Source organism: Stomoxys calcitrans, chromosome 1 (genome assembly GCF_963082655.1).
Source record: "Stomoxys calcitrans chromosome 1, idStoCalc2.1, whole genome shotgun sequence".
Lineage (NCBI taxonomy): Eukaryota > Metazoa > Arthropoda > Insecta > Diptera > Muscidae > Stomoxys > Stomoxys calcitrans.
In genome coordinates, this window is record NC_081552.1 from 51,453,049 (window position 1) to 51,470,802 (window position 17,754).

A 17,754-nucleotide genomic window follows, 5' to 3' on the forward strand; every position below is an offset into this window, starting at 1 on the left:
TTGTCTTTCCGTTAGCAACACATCAAAATATCCATTTCCGACCCTGCAAGGTATTCATATTCTTGATCGTCGTAAAAATCGAAGACGGTCTAGCCATGTCCGTCCGTCTGTCTGTTGAAATCACGCTACAGTCTTTAAAAATAAAAATGAAACTTTGCACAGATTCTTTTTTTGTCCATAAGAAGGTCAAGTTTGAAGATGGTCTGTATCGGAGGCCACCGTAGCGCAGAGGTTAGCATGTCCGCCTATGACGCTGAACACCTGGGTTCGAATCCTGGCGAGACCATCAGGAAAAATTTCAGCGGTGGTTTTCCCCTCCTAATGCTGGCAACATTTGTGAGGTACTATGCCATGTAAAACTTCTCTCCAAAGATGTGTCGCACTGCGGCACGCCGTTCGGATTCGGCTATAAAAAGGAGTTCCCCTATCATTGAGCTTAAACTTGAATCGGACTGCACTCATTGATATGTGAGAAATTTGCCCCTGTTCCTTAGTGGAATGTTCCTATATCTTGATATAGCCCCCATATGGACCGATCCGGCGATTTAGGGTCTTAGTCCCATAAAAGCCACATTTATTATCCGATTTTGCTGAAATTTGGGACAGTGAGTTGTGTTAAGGCAGTCAACATCCTTTGTCAATGTGGCCCCGATCGGTCATGATTTGGATATAGCTAGCATATAGACTGATCTCTCGATTTAGGGTTTTGGGCCCATAAAATGCGCATTTATTGCCTTCTGACGCCGAAATTTGGGACAGTATATTACGTTAGGTTCCTCGACATCTTTCTGCAATAAGGCCTAGATCGGTCCAGATTTGGATTGGGTTGCCCAAAAAGTAATTGCGGATTTTTCATATAGTCGGCGTTGACAAAATTTTTCACAGCTTGTGACTCTGTAATTGCATTCTTTCTTCTGTCAGTTATCAGCTGATACTTTTAGCTTGCTTTAGAAAAAAAGTGTAAAAAAGTATATTTGATTAAAGTTCATTCTAAGTTTTATTAAAAATGCATTTACTTTCTTTTAAAAAATCCGCAATTACTTTTTGGGCAACCCAATATATAACTCCACATAGGCCGATCTCTCGCTTTAAAGTCTTGGACCCATAAAAAGCGCATTTGTTGTCCGATTTTGTCGCCGAAATTTTGTACAGTGAGTTGTGTAAGGCTCTCCAATAATTTCCTGCAATTTGGCCAAGTTCGGTCCAGATTTCGATATAGCTGCCATATTGGCCGATCTTTCGATTTATGGTTTTTGACCATAAAAAGCGCATTTATTGTCCGATTTCGCAAAAATTTGGGACTATGAGTTGTGTTAGGCTCTTCCACATCCCTCTTCAATTTGGCCCAGATCGGTTCATGTTTAGATATAGGTGCCGTATAGACCGATCTCTCGATTTACAGTCTTGGCCCCATAAAAGGCACATTTATAATCCGATTTCGCTGAAATTTTACATAGTGAACTATATTAGGTTTTTCGACATCCGTTTCGTATATGGTTCAGATCGGTCTAAATTTGGATATGGCTACCAAAAAGATCAATAGTTTGTTTTGCAAAATTTAACATTGCCTGGTATTTATTAAACCACTCAATGTCCGTGTCGATTTTGGTCCAAATTGGACCATATTTCGTTATAGCTGCTATGGGGGAATAAATTATGCATTTTCACCGGATTAAGATGAAAGGTGGTGGGTATTCAAAGTTCGGCCCGGCCGAACTTAATTCCTTCTTACTTGTTTTTCATTTCATGTGGCTGCTGCTTGGGGACTTCACCATAATTATCCAACACGTGTTCGACCTCTTGTTAGGTGGGTGCGCTATTTGACACCAGTCACGTGTTGGTACTCCATTTAATGACTGGTAGGTTGTTTGGCCACAGCATTTCAATCCAATTCAACATTTTATAACAGGTATTTTCAATGTGCGTTATTTTATTGTTTTGGGCTTTAAGCATCATCTAATCAGTTCTCAACAAAAAGGATAAATTTTGAATTTTGCCACAACAATGGGTAAAATTTCGAATTTGCCATACACCTTAATTAACTTGTGTAGCTGGGTGGCATTTTACAGCCTGCAGTAACAAATGACACATCTGTATTTAAGGTGATAGAGAGTTTAGTTTTGGGGCTCATATGTTGTGCTGAATTTACGAAATTTTCAAAATAATTATCTTGACAATTCACATGAATTGCCTTTTAACTTAAATTAGCCGAGTTGAGCATTTAATGACTGTTGTCACGCTGTTGTTGAGGTAGTTGTTTTGGCGTTGTGCTGCAAATTAACCTGTGGCATAATTGCATTTTCTCCTCACTTATTTCCACTCAAACTCTCTCTCATGCTCGCTCAGTCACAACCAGTCACACTTGAATTATATGACGCTACTGGCAGATTTATAGCACACTCTAAACAAAAAGTATTTAAAGAATTTTGCCAAAAATTATTAAAATTTTTAGTTTTTTGCGGTCTATTAAGTTGAGTATAAAACAAAAATTTTTTTAACTTCCAACATTTTGTTCAGGTATTGCCACCCAAAAGTTTGATGTTTGGCCTCGAATAAATTTAAAATTTTTGTCTCTGTGTTGTAGAAGGCCCATAATGCAATTTATTGATTTTGCATTTTATCAAGTTGCCATAGGGTGTGGTCGGAGGAGAATGAGGGAGAAATTGCATACTTTCCCTGAGTTGTATGAAAATGCATGAAGGGGGGTGGGTGGTGATATTTTAAATGTGATTATGTTGCTGTCGTAGCGGAAACGGAAACGTGACGACAACAAGTGCAATATCATCATAGCCATCAAGCGATTATGAGGTGGTGGCCTTACTTCACTGAGAACAATATTGGTCCACACGCGCAGTTGCATCCATCCATTCATGCAAGCACAATCAGGCATAAACATGCATAATGCATGCACATTACATTAATATTTTGGTACAAAACCAGCATGAAGCAAAAAACAGAAACGAGTAAATCTGCTATTTTTATACCCTCCACCATAAGATGGGGGGTATACTAATTTCGTCATTCTGTTTGTAACTACTCGAAATATTCGTCTGAGACCCCATAAAGTATATATATTCTTGATCGTCGTGACATTTTATATCGATCTAGCCATGTCCGTCCGTCTGTCCGTCCGTCCGTCCGTCTGTCTGTCGAAAGCACGCTAACTTCCGAAGGAATAAAGCTAGCCGCTTGAAATTTTGCACAAATACTTGTTATTAGTGTAGGTCGGTTGGTATTGTAAATGGGCCACCGATCTTGGGTCTTGACTTCTTGAGCCTCTAGAGGGCGCAATTCTTATCCAATTTGAATGAATTTTGGCACGTAGTAGTTTGTTATGATATCCAACAACTGTGCCAAATATGGTTCAAATCGGTTCATAACCTGATATAGCTGTCATATAAACAGATCTGGGGACTTGACTTCTTGAGCTTCTAGAGGGCTCAATTTCTATCCGATTTGGCTGAAATTTCGCAAGACGTTTTTTATTGTTACTTTCAACAACTATGTCAAATAAAGTACAAGTCGGTTCATAATCTGATATAGCTGCCATATAAACCGATCTGGGATCTTGACTTCTTGAGCCTGTAGAGGTCGCAATTATTATCCGATTTGCTTGAAATTTTGTACGACGGATTCTCTTATGACCATTAACATACGTGTTTATTATGGTCTGAATCGATCTATAGGCCGATACTGCTCCCATATAAATCGATCTCTCTATTTTACAAAGGGCGCAATTCTTATTCGAATTGACTGAAATTTTACACAGGCCTCCAACATATAATTTAAGTGTGGTCCAAACCGGCCCATATCTTGATATCGCTCTAATAGCAGAGCAAATCTTTTCTTATATCCTTTTTTTTTTGCCTATGAAGAGATGCCGGGAAAAGAACTCGACAAATACGATCCATGGTGGAGGGTATATAAGATTCGGCCCGGCCGAACTTAGCACGCTTTTACTTGTTTTTTAATTTATTCAAATTCCATACGATTTGCTCTGCTTTTAGCCTGATGGTTGTGATGATGGGCGTTAGGAGTTTGTATCTCAATAGACCTTTTACAACTTCTGGGCCTTTATTGGAATGTGGTATTAGCCGTGTAGTCTCTCCATAGGCATGGTACTTGTGGTTTTATTGTTGGCCATTGTGTGCATTTTCCATTTCATCGTAAAGTGGTTTTATAGAGAAGTCAATGCGTGACTGACAGAGTGAGTAACATGTTGATGATTGTGGAGCGAAAGAGCGAAAGCCGAGATTGGCGACGCCAAGAATAAAATTTAAGTGTAAGCATAATGAGCTAACGGTTCTATCACCTAAAGATTAGTTTGAAGGACTTAAAGCAAAGAAGTTCTTGGGAAATGCATGTAAAGAATTTGAGATATAAAAATTTTAAATGAAAAAAATATTAAATTTCAAAAAATTCAAAACATAAAAAAATTGACAAAATTTTACATAAAGTGTTTTTCTAATAGAGACTTGACAACTTTGAATTAAACTGTTACTGTCAATTTATTCAATATTTAAACTCAATATTTTCATCGTGTTAAAGTATACGAACGAACCACAGCGGCAAATCATATAAATGTACTACCAAAATTCGAAGCCGGGGACAGCACTTTAAGAGTCTTAACGCAAATTTTGACCAAGCTCAGTTTTGCTTTAATGGGCTTGTCAATAAGCACAACATGCATTATTGGTCAGGTGAAAGTCCAAGTTTGGCTTTGCTAATGTTGCTGCTAGGTAAAAAGTGTTTCCAATTTTACGATTCACTGCTCTTTGATTTACTCTTGTTGCCATAAATAACTCGTGCAAAGTTTGTGCATATTTATGTTAATGAAAGCTAAATTTTGGCACAACTGTATTTTTTTACGCATTATCTTCGAGGATGGGCTGTATAGGCCTATATCTTTGCTTTCCCCGCTTAGGCTGGACTCCAGATTTGATATCTTCGGCTCCTAAAAGGAGTATTTAATGTTCGATTATTCTTAAGTTTGGAAAAATTTGTTATATTGGGTTGCCCAAAAAGTAATTGCGGATTTTTTAATAGAAAGTAAATGCATTTTTAATAAAACTTAGAATGAACTTTAATCAAATATACTTTTTTACACTTTTTTTCTAAAGCAAGCTAAAAGTAACAGCTGATAACTGACAGAAAAAAGAATGCAATTACAGAGTCACAACTATACTATACCGACTATATGAAAAATCCGCAATTACTTTTTGGGCAACCCAATAATATACTAGGTGTCGTATGAACCGACGATAGAATAGTTAAATCCATCAAAATACAACTTTTGCATTGGCTAGATTATATTGTCAGAATGGATGAGCAAGCTCCTGCAATGAAGTCTTTTGAAGGCGACCATAAAAGAAGACGCAAAACTCCCATGGGGGGACTAAGTGGAGAGCCACATCTCGAATCTGGGTGTCAGAAATTGGAGAAGCACAGAATGATGAGATGAGCAAGCTCCTGCAATGAAGTCTTTTGAAGGCGACCATAAAAGAAAACGCCAAACTCCCATGGAGTGACTAAGTGGAGAGCGACCTCTCGAAACTGGGTGTCAGAAATTGGAGAAGCGTAGAAGATCGATGCGCTTGGCCATCTACTCTACGTTCGGCTAGAGGAATACATTTTTTTCTGTTATAGTCAATTAAAGTAAAGTAAAGTAATAGACTCATCGATCTCCAGATTAAACATTTTAAGCCAACTTTAGGTGCAGGTTTTATTAATTTTGTAAACAACTTTTTCTTGAACTGGCGAAAGTATATTCCATAGACGAATCGACCAATATTTTACAGTAGCTCTATATAAGAGTACATTTCACAAAAAGAGATTTTTGTACAGAATTTAGCGAAGTCCAAATGGAACTTAGAATGGATGGACTCCGATTTGGGGTAGGTGGTCTCTTTCATGTTTAATGGTGACGACAACAACACAATATGGAAAATTCTACATTTTTGAAAAATGGTCTTTGATAGTGCCAGATACATAAAATCGTATAGAGTAGAGATATTTTTGGGCTTTTTACCCACCACCGAAGGATGAGGGGATATTCATTTTGTCATTCCGTTTGCAACACATCGAAATATCCATTTCCGTCCCTATAAAATATATATATATATTCTTGACCGTCGTAAAAATCTAAAAGGATTTAGCCACGTCGTCCGTCTGTCTGTTGAAATCACGCTACAGTCTTTAACAAGTAAAAGAGTGCTAAGTTCTTGAGGCGAATCTTATATACCCTCCACCATGGATCGCATTTGTCGAGTTGTTTTCCAGGCATCTCTTTTTAGACTAAAAAGGATATAAGAAAAGAGTTGCTCTGCTATTAAAACGATATCAAGATATGGTCCGGTTCGGACCACAATTAAATTATATGTTGGAGACCTGTGTAAAATTTCAGCCAATTCGTATAAGAATTGCGCCCATTGGGGCTCACCAAGTAAAATAGAGAGAACGATTTATATGGGATCTGTATCGGGCTATAGACCGATTCAGAACATAATAAACACGTTTGTTGATGGTCATGAGAGGATCCGTCGTACAAAATTTCAGGCATATCGGATAATAATTGCGACCTCTAGGGGTCAAGAAGTCAAGATCCCAGATCGGTTTATATGGCAGCTAAATCAGGTTATGAACCGATTTGAACCTTATTTGTTGAAAGTAAAAATAAAATACGTCATGCAAAATTTCAGCCAAATCGGATAGGAATTGCGCCCTCTAGAAGCTCAAGAAGTCAAATCCCCAGAACTGTTTATATGACAGCTATACCAGGTTATGGACCGATTTGAACCATACTTGGCACAGTTGTTGGATATCATGACGAAATACTTCGTGCAAAAATTCATTCAAATCGGATAAGAATTGTGTCCTCTAGAGGCTCAAGAAGTCAAGACCCAAGATCGGTTTATATGGCAGCTATATCAGGTTATGAACCGATTTAAACCATACTTGGCACAGTTGTTGGATATCATAGCAAAACACGTCGTGTGAAATTCCATTCCAATCGGGTAAGAACTGCACACTCTGGAGGCTCAAGAAATCAAGACCCAAGATCGGTTTATATGGCAGCTATATCAGGTTATGGACCGATTTGAACCATACTTGGCACTGTTGTTGGATATAATAAGAAAACACGTCGTGCAAAATTTCGTTTCAATCGGATAAGAATTGCGCACTCTAGAGGCTCAAGAAGTCAAGACCCAAGATCGGTTTATATGGCAGCTATATCAGGTTATGGACCGATTTGAACCATACTTGGCACAGTTGTTGGATATCATAACAAAACACGTCGTGCAATATTTCATTCTGATCGGATAAGAATTGCGCACTCTAGAGGCTCAAGAAGTCAAGACCCAAGATCGGTTTATATGGCAGCTATATCAGGTTATAGACCGATTTGAACCATACTTGGCACAGTAGTTGGATATCATAGTAGAACACGTCGTGCAAAATTCCATTCCAATCGGATAAGAATTGCGCACTCTAGAGGCTCAAGAAGTCAAGACCCAAGATCGGTTTATATGGCAGCTATATCAAAACATGGACCGATATGGCCCATTTACAATACCAACCGACTTACACTAATAAGAAGTATTTGTGCAAAATTTCAAGCGGCTAGCTTTACTCCTTCGGAAGTTAGCGTGCTTTCGACAGACAGACGGACGGACGGACGGCCAGACGGACGGACGTGGCTAGATCGGCATAAAATGTCACGACGATCAAGAATATATATACTTTATGGGGTCTCAGACGAATATTTCGAGTAGTTACAAACAGAATGACGAAATTAGTATACCCCCCATCTTATGGTGGAGGGTATAGTGAATGATTGCCATGATATTGGAGTTTTAATATCAACTTATAGACCGATTCCGACCATAATTGAACTGAATCTTGGAGACTATAGTAGAAGTCGTTGTGTAAAATTTCAGCCAATTCGAGTAAAAATTGCACCCATATTTATTTGAAGGACAGACAACATGTCAAAACAGTAGTGAAAAGCATATGATCAACTTTGAACACACTCTCCTGTACCTCTCGCTCTCTCTTTTTTTGTTCGGGTTTGCTAGGCTATTCAAATAAATTCTATCTCCCAATAGATGGCGCTGAATTTGTTGTTAGTGATGCTCACTGTTGATTCCCATCACATTGGCATAATTTTGTCTATTTGTGAATTAAATCGAATTTCCACTTTTGTCGGCCTAACTAATGTCACCGTTGCGCATGGGTAAGCATCATAGGCTTACATTGGCTTACTTGCCAAAAATATCAGAAAAGAAGTTCTGCACTGGATATTCCTTCAATAATAGTTGCGACAATAATCATTATCCTTTTAAGAATTCAGTACAAAAACGTACGGCCTAGACAACTAAATTACTTTTTTCTTTTTGTACCCTCCATCATAAACTAATTTCGTCATTCCGTTTGTAAAACTTCGAAATATTCATCTGAGACCCAACAAAATATATATGTATATTTTTGATCGCCTTGACATTCTAAGTCGATTTAGCTATGTCGGTCCGTCCATCTGTCGAAAGCACGCTAACTTTCGAAGGGATAAAGCTGGACGCATGAAATTTTGCACAAATACTTCCTATTAGCCTAGGTAATTTAGGATTGTAGAAGGGTCATATTGGCCTAAGTTTTGATATAGCTGCCATATAAACCGATCTTGGATCTTGACTTCTTGAGCCCCTAAACGTCGCAATCCGATTTGTCTCAAATGTTGTATAAGATATTTTGTTATGACTTCCAACATCTGTGCTAAGTATGTTTCAAACCGGTTTAAAACTTGATATAGGTCCCATATAAACCGATCTCCTAATTTGACTCTTTGAGCCCCTAGAGGGCGTAATTCTTATGCGATTTGGCTAAACATTTAATTTAACGACTTCTCCTAGGACCTTCCACATACGTGTCAAATATGGTCTGAATGGGTCCTTAACCTTATATAGCTCCCATATGAACCGATCTACCGATTTGAATTCTTGAGCCACCATAGGGCTCAATTCTTATCCAATTTTGGCCGACATTTTGCACAATTACTTTTACTCCAACAGCATAACCAAGCATGGTCCGAATCGGTTGAAAACTTGAAATAGCTCCAATAGCTTTGCAATTTTTATCCATTATCCTTTGTTTGCCTATAAAGAAATATCGTAAATATCGGAAAAAAATGGCAAATGAGATCCATGCCATACCATACCATGGATATGTAAGATTCGGCCCGGCCGATATTTTCGCGCTTTTACTTGTTGTCACTCGTTTCGTTCGCCAAGTCATTGAAAACAGCTATTTTCCATTTATAAAATCAGCTGTTTTCAATGAGTTGGCGAACGAATCAAATGACAAACGAAAAAAATGTGCGTTTATCGGCACGCCACTTGGGCTCGACTGTTAAAAGGAGGCTTCTTATCTTTGAGATAAATTTTTAATCAAACCCGCTCCACTGCGCTTTCGCTTTCAAAACGTAGAAAAATGCCACCTCTGTTACGTAACCTACTCTACAATAGTTCTGATTCTGTGTACGTTCGTTGAGCCTTTCCCTCTAACAGTTAAGCACAAACTTGGATATTCGCACTCTACTAAAGAAATTTTTATCTATGGGGAAATCTGTGGGAAATTTAAAAAATAATACAGCATTCAACCTCAACGGAATTCATATATAACATTTTTCTTTATTTTAAGGACCGATAGGTTACCATAACAAAGAAAAATTCTGCATGATCAATTTTTACCACTCTGCCCTCTCTCTGTTCGTGGTGGCGTCTCCATTCAGTTGATCCATTTGCAAACAGATTACGCTTTTATAAATGTTAGCGCTGCCATCTATAAGAGAAAGGTTTAGACTTTAATACCCAAAATGTTTATAAAATAACTTAAAAGTTCTTCGTTCCATGTCGTCCCGGATCCTTGCGCAAACACATATAAACGACTGAGAATTTGATATTTCTCCCATTAGTTAGAGTTTTTTATACCCACCACCGAAGGATGGGGGTGTACTCATTTTGTCATTCCCTTTGCAACACATCGAAATATCCATTTCCGACCTTATAAAATATATATATTCTTGATCAGCGAACAAATTTAAAACCATCTAGCCATGTCCGTCCGTCTGTCTGTTGAAATCACGCTTCAGTCTTTAAAAATAGATATATTGAGCTGAGACTTTGCACAGATTTGGGAAATTTGGGACAGTGTGTTGTGTTAGACCCTTTGGTATCGTTTTTCAATTCGGCCTAGATCGGTCTAGATTTGAATATAGCTGCCATATAGACCGATCCTATGATTTAGGGTCTTAGGTCCATAAAAGCTACATTTATTATCCGATTTTGCTGAAATTTGGGACAGTGAGTTGTGTTACGCCCTTCAACATCCTTCGTCAATTTGGCCTAGATCGGTCTAGATTTCAATATAGCTGCCATATAGACCGATCTCTCGGTTTTAGGTTTCGGGGCCATAAAAGGTGCATTTATTATCCGATATCGCTGAAATTTGACTTATACTTATTAGTATTTGGTCCAAATCGGAACATATTTCGATATAACTGCTATGGGACATAACGTATGCAATTTTCACCGGATCTTGATGAAAGGTGGTTTACATATATACCCGAGGTGGTGGGTATCCAAAGTTCATCCCGGCAGAACTTAACGCCTTTTCACTTGTTGTTACTCGCTTGGAGCGGCTTAGCGCTTATAACATTGATCATCATGTGTTAGTTGTCTATAACTGACTTTATGGCTACCTGTTGAATAGTCATAAAAATTGCCATATTAATCGATTTTCAGTGGTAAAGAACTAATTTGCCGGTCTTTATATTAGGTGCGGTGGCGACAGGTCTTAGTAATTAAACCGTGTAAAACTATTAATCAGGAAAGTATCGCCCAGCAGCACATTGTTTGGATTTGTCTGGGGAAAGAATGCGCCTTGTCGATGAGCTAAAAATGGCGGCCACCATAACGTTAAGGTTTGCAACTGCTCCTATCACACTGAACGTCATTACTTTGGAGGTATTACGGCAGTGTCCTATTAGGTCATTATATCTGATCGACTGGGGTGAGGTGGTCCGCTAGAGCAGAATAAAAATTTCATATTCGCAGTCCACAAACTTATACTTTGAATTGAACCCCATATTGTCATAATTGGTGTATACAGCATGTTTGGTGGGGGCGTAGTACAATTGCGCACCTCAGTCCATCTGTCACTTGAGCACAAATTTGTATAACGCACTCCATTTAAAATATCTATCACTTGATCCACCATTGTTTTAATAGGTCAAATAAACTATAGGAAGGGACTTCAGGAAGTACAGCACCACCTAGATTCTTGGACACAAAGTTTAATGTCATATTCATAATCTGTTACCAAATGCATTTCATTTGAGGCTCATCTAGCTATGATCAAATTATATTCTCATTTGGGGGTGGGGCGATTCCCAATTATATGGACCTCATTTTGTTTGTTATATTCGTAGTCTAGTCCCGAATACATTTCATTTGAGTCCCATATGTATATTTACATCCAATATGTTTGTTTGGGGGAGTTTTTGGGGACGGACGAGTCCTCGCATACTTCATCTCAATTTTTTAATACCATAGCCGAATTGTACTCCCCAATACATTTCATTTGATGCCCATATTGTCCCTATCGGTCCATTTTTGATTTTAAGTAGTGTTTTGGGGGAATGGGGGAGGGTCTGCCCCCTTCCAATATCAACAAACTAAAAAGCCTTTTCCTCTTTACTGACCATTTTCGTAATCTACTCTCGAATACCTTTCATTCGAGACCTATATTGCCATTATCGTCTAATAAACCTATTTTAGGGGGTTTTGGGGTCGGGGCGGCTACCCAGTTACTTGGATCCAATTATTAATATGAAATTGGTAGTCTACTCCTGAATACCTTTAATTTGAATCCCATATTGTTCCGATCGGTTCACTTTTATTTTGGGGTCGTACTTTTAGGGTAAGGGGGAGGGTCCGCCCCCCCCTACCAATATCAATAAATTGTATAGCCTATTGCTCCTTCCGGGTCATTCCCCACAATCTGTGAAAATTTGAAAGAAATAGGTTCAGCCGTTTTGGAGTCTATACGGAACAAACAAATTTACAAACCCACAACCAAACAAACAAACACAAATTAATTTTTATATATATAAATAGATAGCCCCTATATAGACCGATCAGCCGATTTAAGGTATTAGGCCCATAAAAGCCACATTTATAATCCGATTTTGCTGATATTAGGGACAGTGAGTTTTGTTAGGCCACCCGACATCATTCTTCAATGTGGCCCCGGGCAGTCCAGATTTGGACTGATCTATCGATTTATGGATTTGGGCCCATAAAAGGCGCGTTTATTGTCCAATTTCGCTAAAATCATCCTTCTTCAATTTGACCCAAATCGATCTAGATTTGGATATAGCTGCCATATATACCGATTTCCCGGTTTAAGGTTTTGGGCCCATAAAAGGCGCATTTATTATTCGATGTCGCCGAAATATGGGGCAGTGAGTTGTGTTAGGACCTTTGACATCTTTCTGCAATTGGCTTAGATCGTTTCGGATGGCTCCTTCCTTCTTCAATATGGATTAGATCGGTCCAGATTTGGTTAAAGCTGTCATATAGATCGATTTCTCGATTTAAGGTTTTGGGCTCATCCCCCTTACCCTAATTTTTAGAAACGCCAGATCTGGGAGATGGGTTGTGCGATTTAAGCGAAATTTTGTGTACTCTCATATAGTACTCTAAAAATTAAGATTTGGTATCCAAATTTCGGATAGGGTACCTAGGGGGCCGCCCCATCCTAAAACTTTTCAAACATATTTAGACCAATCACGACAATATGGGACTCAAATGAAAAGTATTTAGGATAAGAAAACGTATCTGATATGCAATTATGGGAACAAGTGTTTGGGGGACCACCCCAACACCCAAAACACCCCTAAATCGGACATATTTACCGACCATGGCTTAAATAAAAGGTATTTGAGTGTAGAATTCGAATATGATATCCAAATATGGGACCAAGTGTTTGGGGGACCACCTCCCCCCAAAAACATCCCCCAAAGGGAACAAATTTACGAGCATAGCTACATGGGGTGCAAATGAAAGGTCTTAGAAGTAGCCCACGGATCTGATATCAATATTCGAGATAAAGTTTCTATGGGCCCAACCCACCCCACAACACAACCCAAATAGGAAGTATTTGCTGTCCATTGCAATATGGGGCTCCAATAGGAGGAACTTTAGAGTAGAATACGAAGCTGATATATATTTTCAGAGAATGTCACTGAATGGCCGCTCCATCCCCCAGAACACCCCCCAAGCCGCACAAGTTTGCCGACTATACAAATCTGATATCAACATTCGGGACCAACTGTCTAGGGGATGTCCCAACCCCATAACAACCTCCAAACAGAACGTATTTGCTCACCATGCCAATTTGGGTCTTAAAAAGAGTGGAGCTCTCCACAAAGCGGACATATTTGCTGACTTTTGCAATAAGGGGTTTAAATGAAAGGTATTTGAGATTAGAAAACGAATTTCATATCCAACTTTGAGTCCAAAGGCAATATGGGGTTCAAATAAATGAATGATAGAGTAGAGCACGATGCTGATTAATTGTCAGGGCTGAATGTTTGAGGTACCGCTCCACATCCCAAAACATACCTAAGTCGGTCATATTTGGGGCTCAAATGAAAAGTATTGGGAGTAGAGCACGAAATTGATACCCCTTTTCGGGACAAATTTTCTGGGGGTCTACCCCTTCCCAAAAACACACCACAAACAGCAATTATTTATTGACCATCTTATTATTTATTGACCATGGTTAAATGTTGTTTGTTTCAGGATGTCATACGTTTTTTATCATCACAAAAAAAAAAAATTATAAACAATTAAAACAAAAGCCATTGAAAGGCCCACCTGCAGTGTTTATAATATCTGCAATAATTTGCCTTCATAAACTGCAACACCATCAGCAAGCATGACTAAACACTAAAAAAAAGTAAGAATTTTATGGTAATTCATAAAAATAAATAAAATTTTGTTTAACTTCAACCGAACATGAAACCCCACTGTTTTTACATGAAGTTTTAAACAAACTAAGCTAAATATTTACATTCTGTATGGGCTGTAGATATTTTGTAAGCTCTATGGCTTTATTCCAAGGTGGCACCGTTGGTTATTTCACCAGGCCACAAAACATGCAAATTTAACATTAATATTAACCGAAAAGACAACGAACACTGATGGGAAAACTCCTAAAGTCAAAATTCCACAAAAAAAAAAAACAAACTAGTGAGTGATTTAAGTTACTTCAATGGGGGAATGCATATTTTGGCCAGTGCCGCAGGTCACAAGGGAAAGAAGACACCCACATTGGGAATGGTACAAATAAGAGCATGTTTTAGGAAATCCCAACAAAATGAGTCATAAACCTGAACATATTTGAAGGCATAGCAAGGAAGGAATAAAGGAATTTGTGTAAGAAAACACTTAAAGGAGGGGGAGGAAGATCCTGCTGGAAATTCTATGGAACATGGTTGACTTAAGTTGCTCGGCAGTAGGTTACTTTAATTGGCCATTACAGAAATTTTATTCATCGGCAACCAGTTTCGAGATGTAGCTCTCCACTTGGTCACTCCATTGGAGTTTTGGTCTTTCCATTTTTATACCCACCACCATAGCATGGGGGTACACTAATCTAGTCATTCCGTTTGTAACACCTCGAAATTTTGATCTAGGACCTCATAAAGTATTTGTATTCTTCATCGTCTCGAAATCACAATACCGGTCGAACGCGTAAAGCTAGCCGCTTGAAATTTTGCACAGTTAACATTAACATCAATGTAGGTCATTGGGGATTGCAAATGAGCCATATCGGCTGAGATTTGAATGTAGCTCCAATATAAACCGATCTCTCGACTACACTTCTTGAGCCCCTGGAAGCCGCAATTTTTTACCGATAGTGTTTTGTTATGATTTCCAACAACTATGCCAAGTACGGTCTAAATCGGTCAAGAACCTGATGTAGCTCCCATATAAACCGATCTCTCAATTTGACTCCTTAAGCCCCTGGATGCCTAAATTTTCATTCGATTTGGCTGAAATTTTGCGCATAGCTTTCTGTTACGACTTTTAAAAAACTATGCTTTGTACGGTCCAAATCGGTCTATAACCTGATGTAGCTCCCATATGAACTGATCTCCCGATTTTACTTCTTGAGTCCCTGGAAGCTGCAATTTTTGTCCCATTTGGCTGAAATTATGCAGCTAGTGTTCTGTTATGACTTCCAACAACTGTGCCAAGTACGGTCTATAGCCTGATATAGGTCCCATATAAAGCGATCTCCCAATTTGATTTCTTTAGACCCTGCTTTAGTTTTCATCCGATTTGTTTGAAATTTTGTGCATGGTGTTCGCTTATGACTCTCAACAACTGTGGCAAGTACGTTCTATTGAGTTGCCCAAAAAGTAATTGCGGATTTTTTAAAATGCATTTTTAATAAAACTTAGAATGAACTTTAGTCAAATATACTTTTTTTACACTTTTTTCTAAAGCAAGTTAAAAGTAACAGCTGATAACAGACAGAAGAAATAATGCAATTACAGAGTCACAAGATGTGAAAAAATTTGTCAACGCCGACTATATGAAAAATCCGCAATTACTTTTTGGGCAACCCAATATATCGATCTATAACCTGTTAAAGCTGTCATAAAAACCGATCTCCTGATTTCACTTCTTGAGCCCTGACAAGCCCCGATTTTTATCCGATTTGGCTGAAATTTTGCGTATAGTGTTCTGTTATGACTTTCAGCAACTGTGCCAAGTACGCTTCAAATCGGTCTATAACCAGATATAGCTCCCACAAATTTCACAGAATCAATATTGGTGGTTTCCCAAGAATCAATTTTAGTGGTTTTTCAAGATTCGGCCAGGCCGAACTTACCACGCTTTTACTTGTTCGTTTGCTTTTATGGTCGCCTTCGAAAGGCCTTTTTGCTGGAGCTTCTTTATCGATTCGGAAAACATGACTAGCCTACTCAAATGTTGCATTTTGATGCGTCTTTCTATGCTATCGTCGTCATACAGCTCGTGGTTTATACGACGTCTTTATTCTCCATTAATGTACATTCATTTTACAAAGATTTTGCTCGCAAACACTCCAAGTATTGACTCATCTGCTTTCGCAAGAACTCATGCTTCGGAGCCATATAACAGCACCGGTAGTAACAGTGTCTTGTATTGATTAGTTTTTGTTTGTTGAGAGCTGGCTTTACTACTCATCTGCTTGCTCAGTCCAGAATAACATGTCGGGCGACATATTTTTCTATACAGAAAAATTTGTCGGGCGACATATTTTTCTATACAGAAAAATTTGTCGGGCGACATATTTTTCTATACGGAAAAATTTGTCGGGCGACATATTTTTCTATACAGAAAAATTTGTCGGGCGACATATTTTTCTATACAGAAAAATTTGTCGGGCGACATATTTTTCTATACAGAAAAATTTGTCGGGCGACATATTTTTCTATACAGAAAAATTTGTCGGGCGACATATTTTTCTATACAGAAAAATTTGTCGGGCGACATATTTTTCTATACAGAAAAATTTGTCGGGCGACATATTTTTCTATACAGAAAAATTTGTCGGGCGACATATTTTTCTATACAGAAAAATTTGTCGGGCGACATATTTTTCTATACAGAAAAATTTGTCGGGCGACATATTTTTCTATACAGAAAAATTTGTCGGGCGACATATTTTTCTATACAGAAAAATTTGTCGGGCGACATATTTTTCTATACAGAAAAATTTGTCGGGCGACATATTTTTCTATACAGAAAAATTTGTCGGGCGACATATTTTTCTATACAGAAAAATTTGTCGGGCGACATATTTTTCAATACAGAAAAATTTGTCGGGCGACATATTTTTCTATACAGAAAAATTTGTCGGGCGACATATTTTTCTATACAGAAAAATTTGTCGGGCGACATATTTTTCTATACAGAAAAATTTGTCGGGCGACATATTTTTCTATACAGAAAAATTTGTCGGGCGACATATTTTTCTATACAGAAAAATTTGTCGGGCGACATATTTTTCTATACAGAAAAATTTGTCGGGCGACATATTTTTCTATACAGAAAAATTTGTCGGGCGACATATTTTTCTATACAGAAAAATTTGTCGGGCGACATATTTTTCTATACAGAAAAATTTGTCGGGCGACATATTTTTCTATACAGAAAAATTTGTCGGGCGACATATTTTTCTATACAGAAAAATTTGTCGGGCCACATATTTTTCTATACAGAAAAATTTGTCGGGCGACATATTTTTCTATACAGAAAAATTTGTCGGGCGACATATTTTTCTATACAGAAAAATTTGTCGGGCGACATATTTTTCTATACAGAAAAATTTGTCGGGCGACATATTTTTCTATACAGAAAAATTTGTCGGGCTACATATTTTTCTATACAGAAAAATTTGTCGGGCAACATATCGAATGTATTCTTTCGAAGGAGTTAAACTAGTAGCTTGAAATTTTACACACATACTTCTTATTAGTGTAGGTCGGTTGGGATTACAAAATTGGCCAAATCGGTCCATATTGTGATATAGCTGACATATAAGCCGGTTTGGGGCCTTGACTGCTTGAGCCTCTACGTGGCCCAATTCCTATCCGATATGGCTGAAATTTTCCATGATGTGTTTCGTTTTGATTTTCAA

At 38.2% G+C, this 17,754-nt stretch overlaps 1 protein-coding gene across 1 annotated transcript in view; it reads left to right on the plus strand.

Moving 5' to 3' along the window:
- Positions 1–4,561: 4,561 nt before the first annotated feature.
- LOC106093662 (uncharacterized) overlaps positions 4,562–17,754 on the plus strand; it is a 129,620-nt gene continuing 116,427 nt past the window's right edge. Inside the window, exon 1 of the mRNA XM_059360577.1 lies at positions 4,562–4,739. Within this exon, the coding sequence (XP_059216560.1) occupies positions 4,685–4,739 (55 nt within the window). The 5' untranslated portion in view covers positions 4,562–4,684. The remainder of the gene's footprint in view (positions 4,740–17,754) is intronic.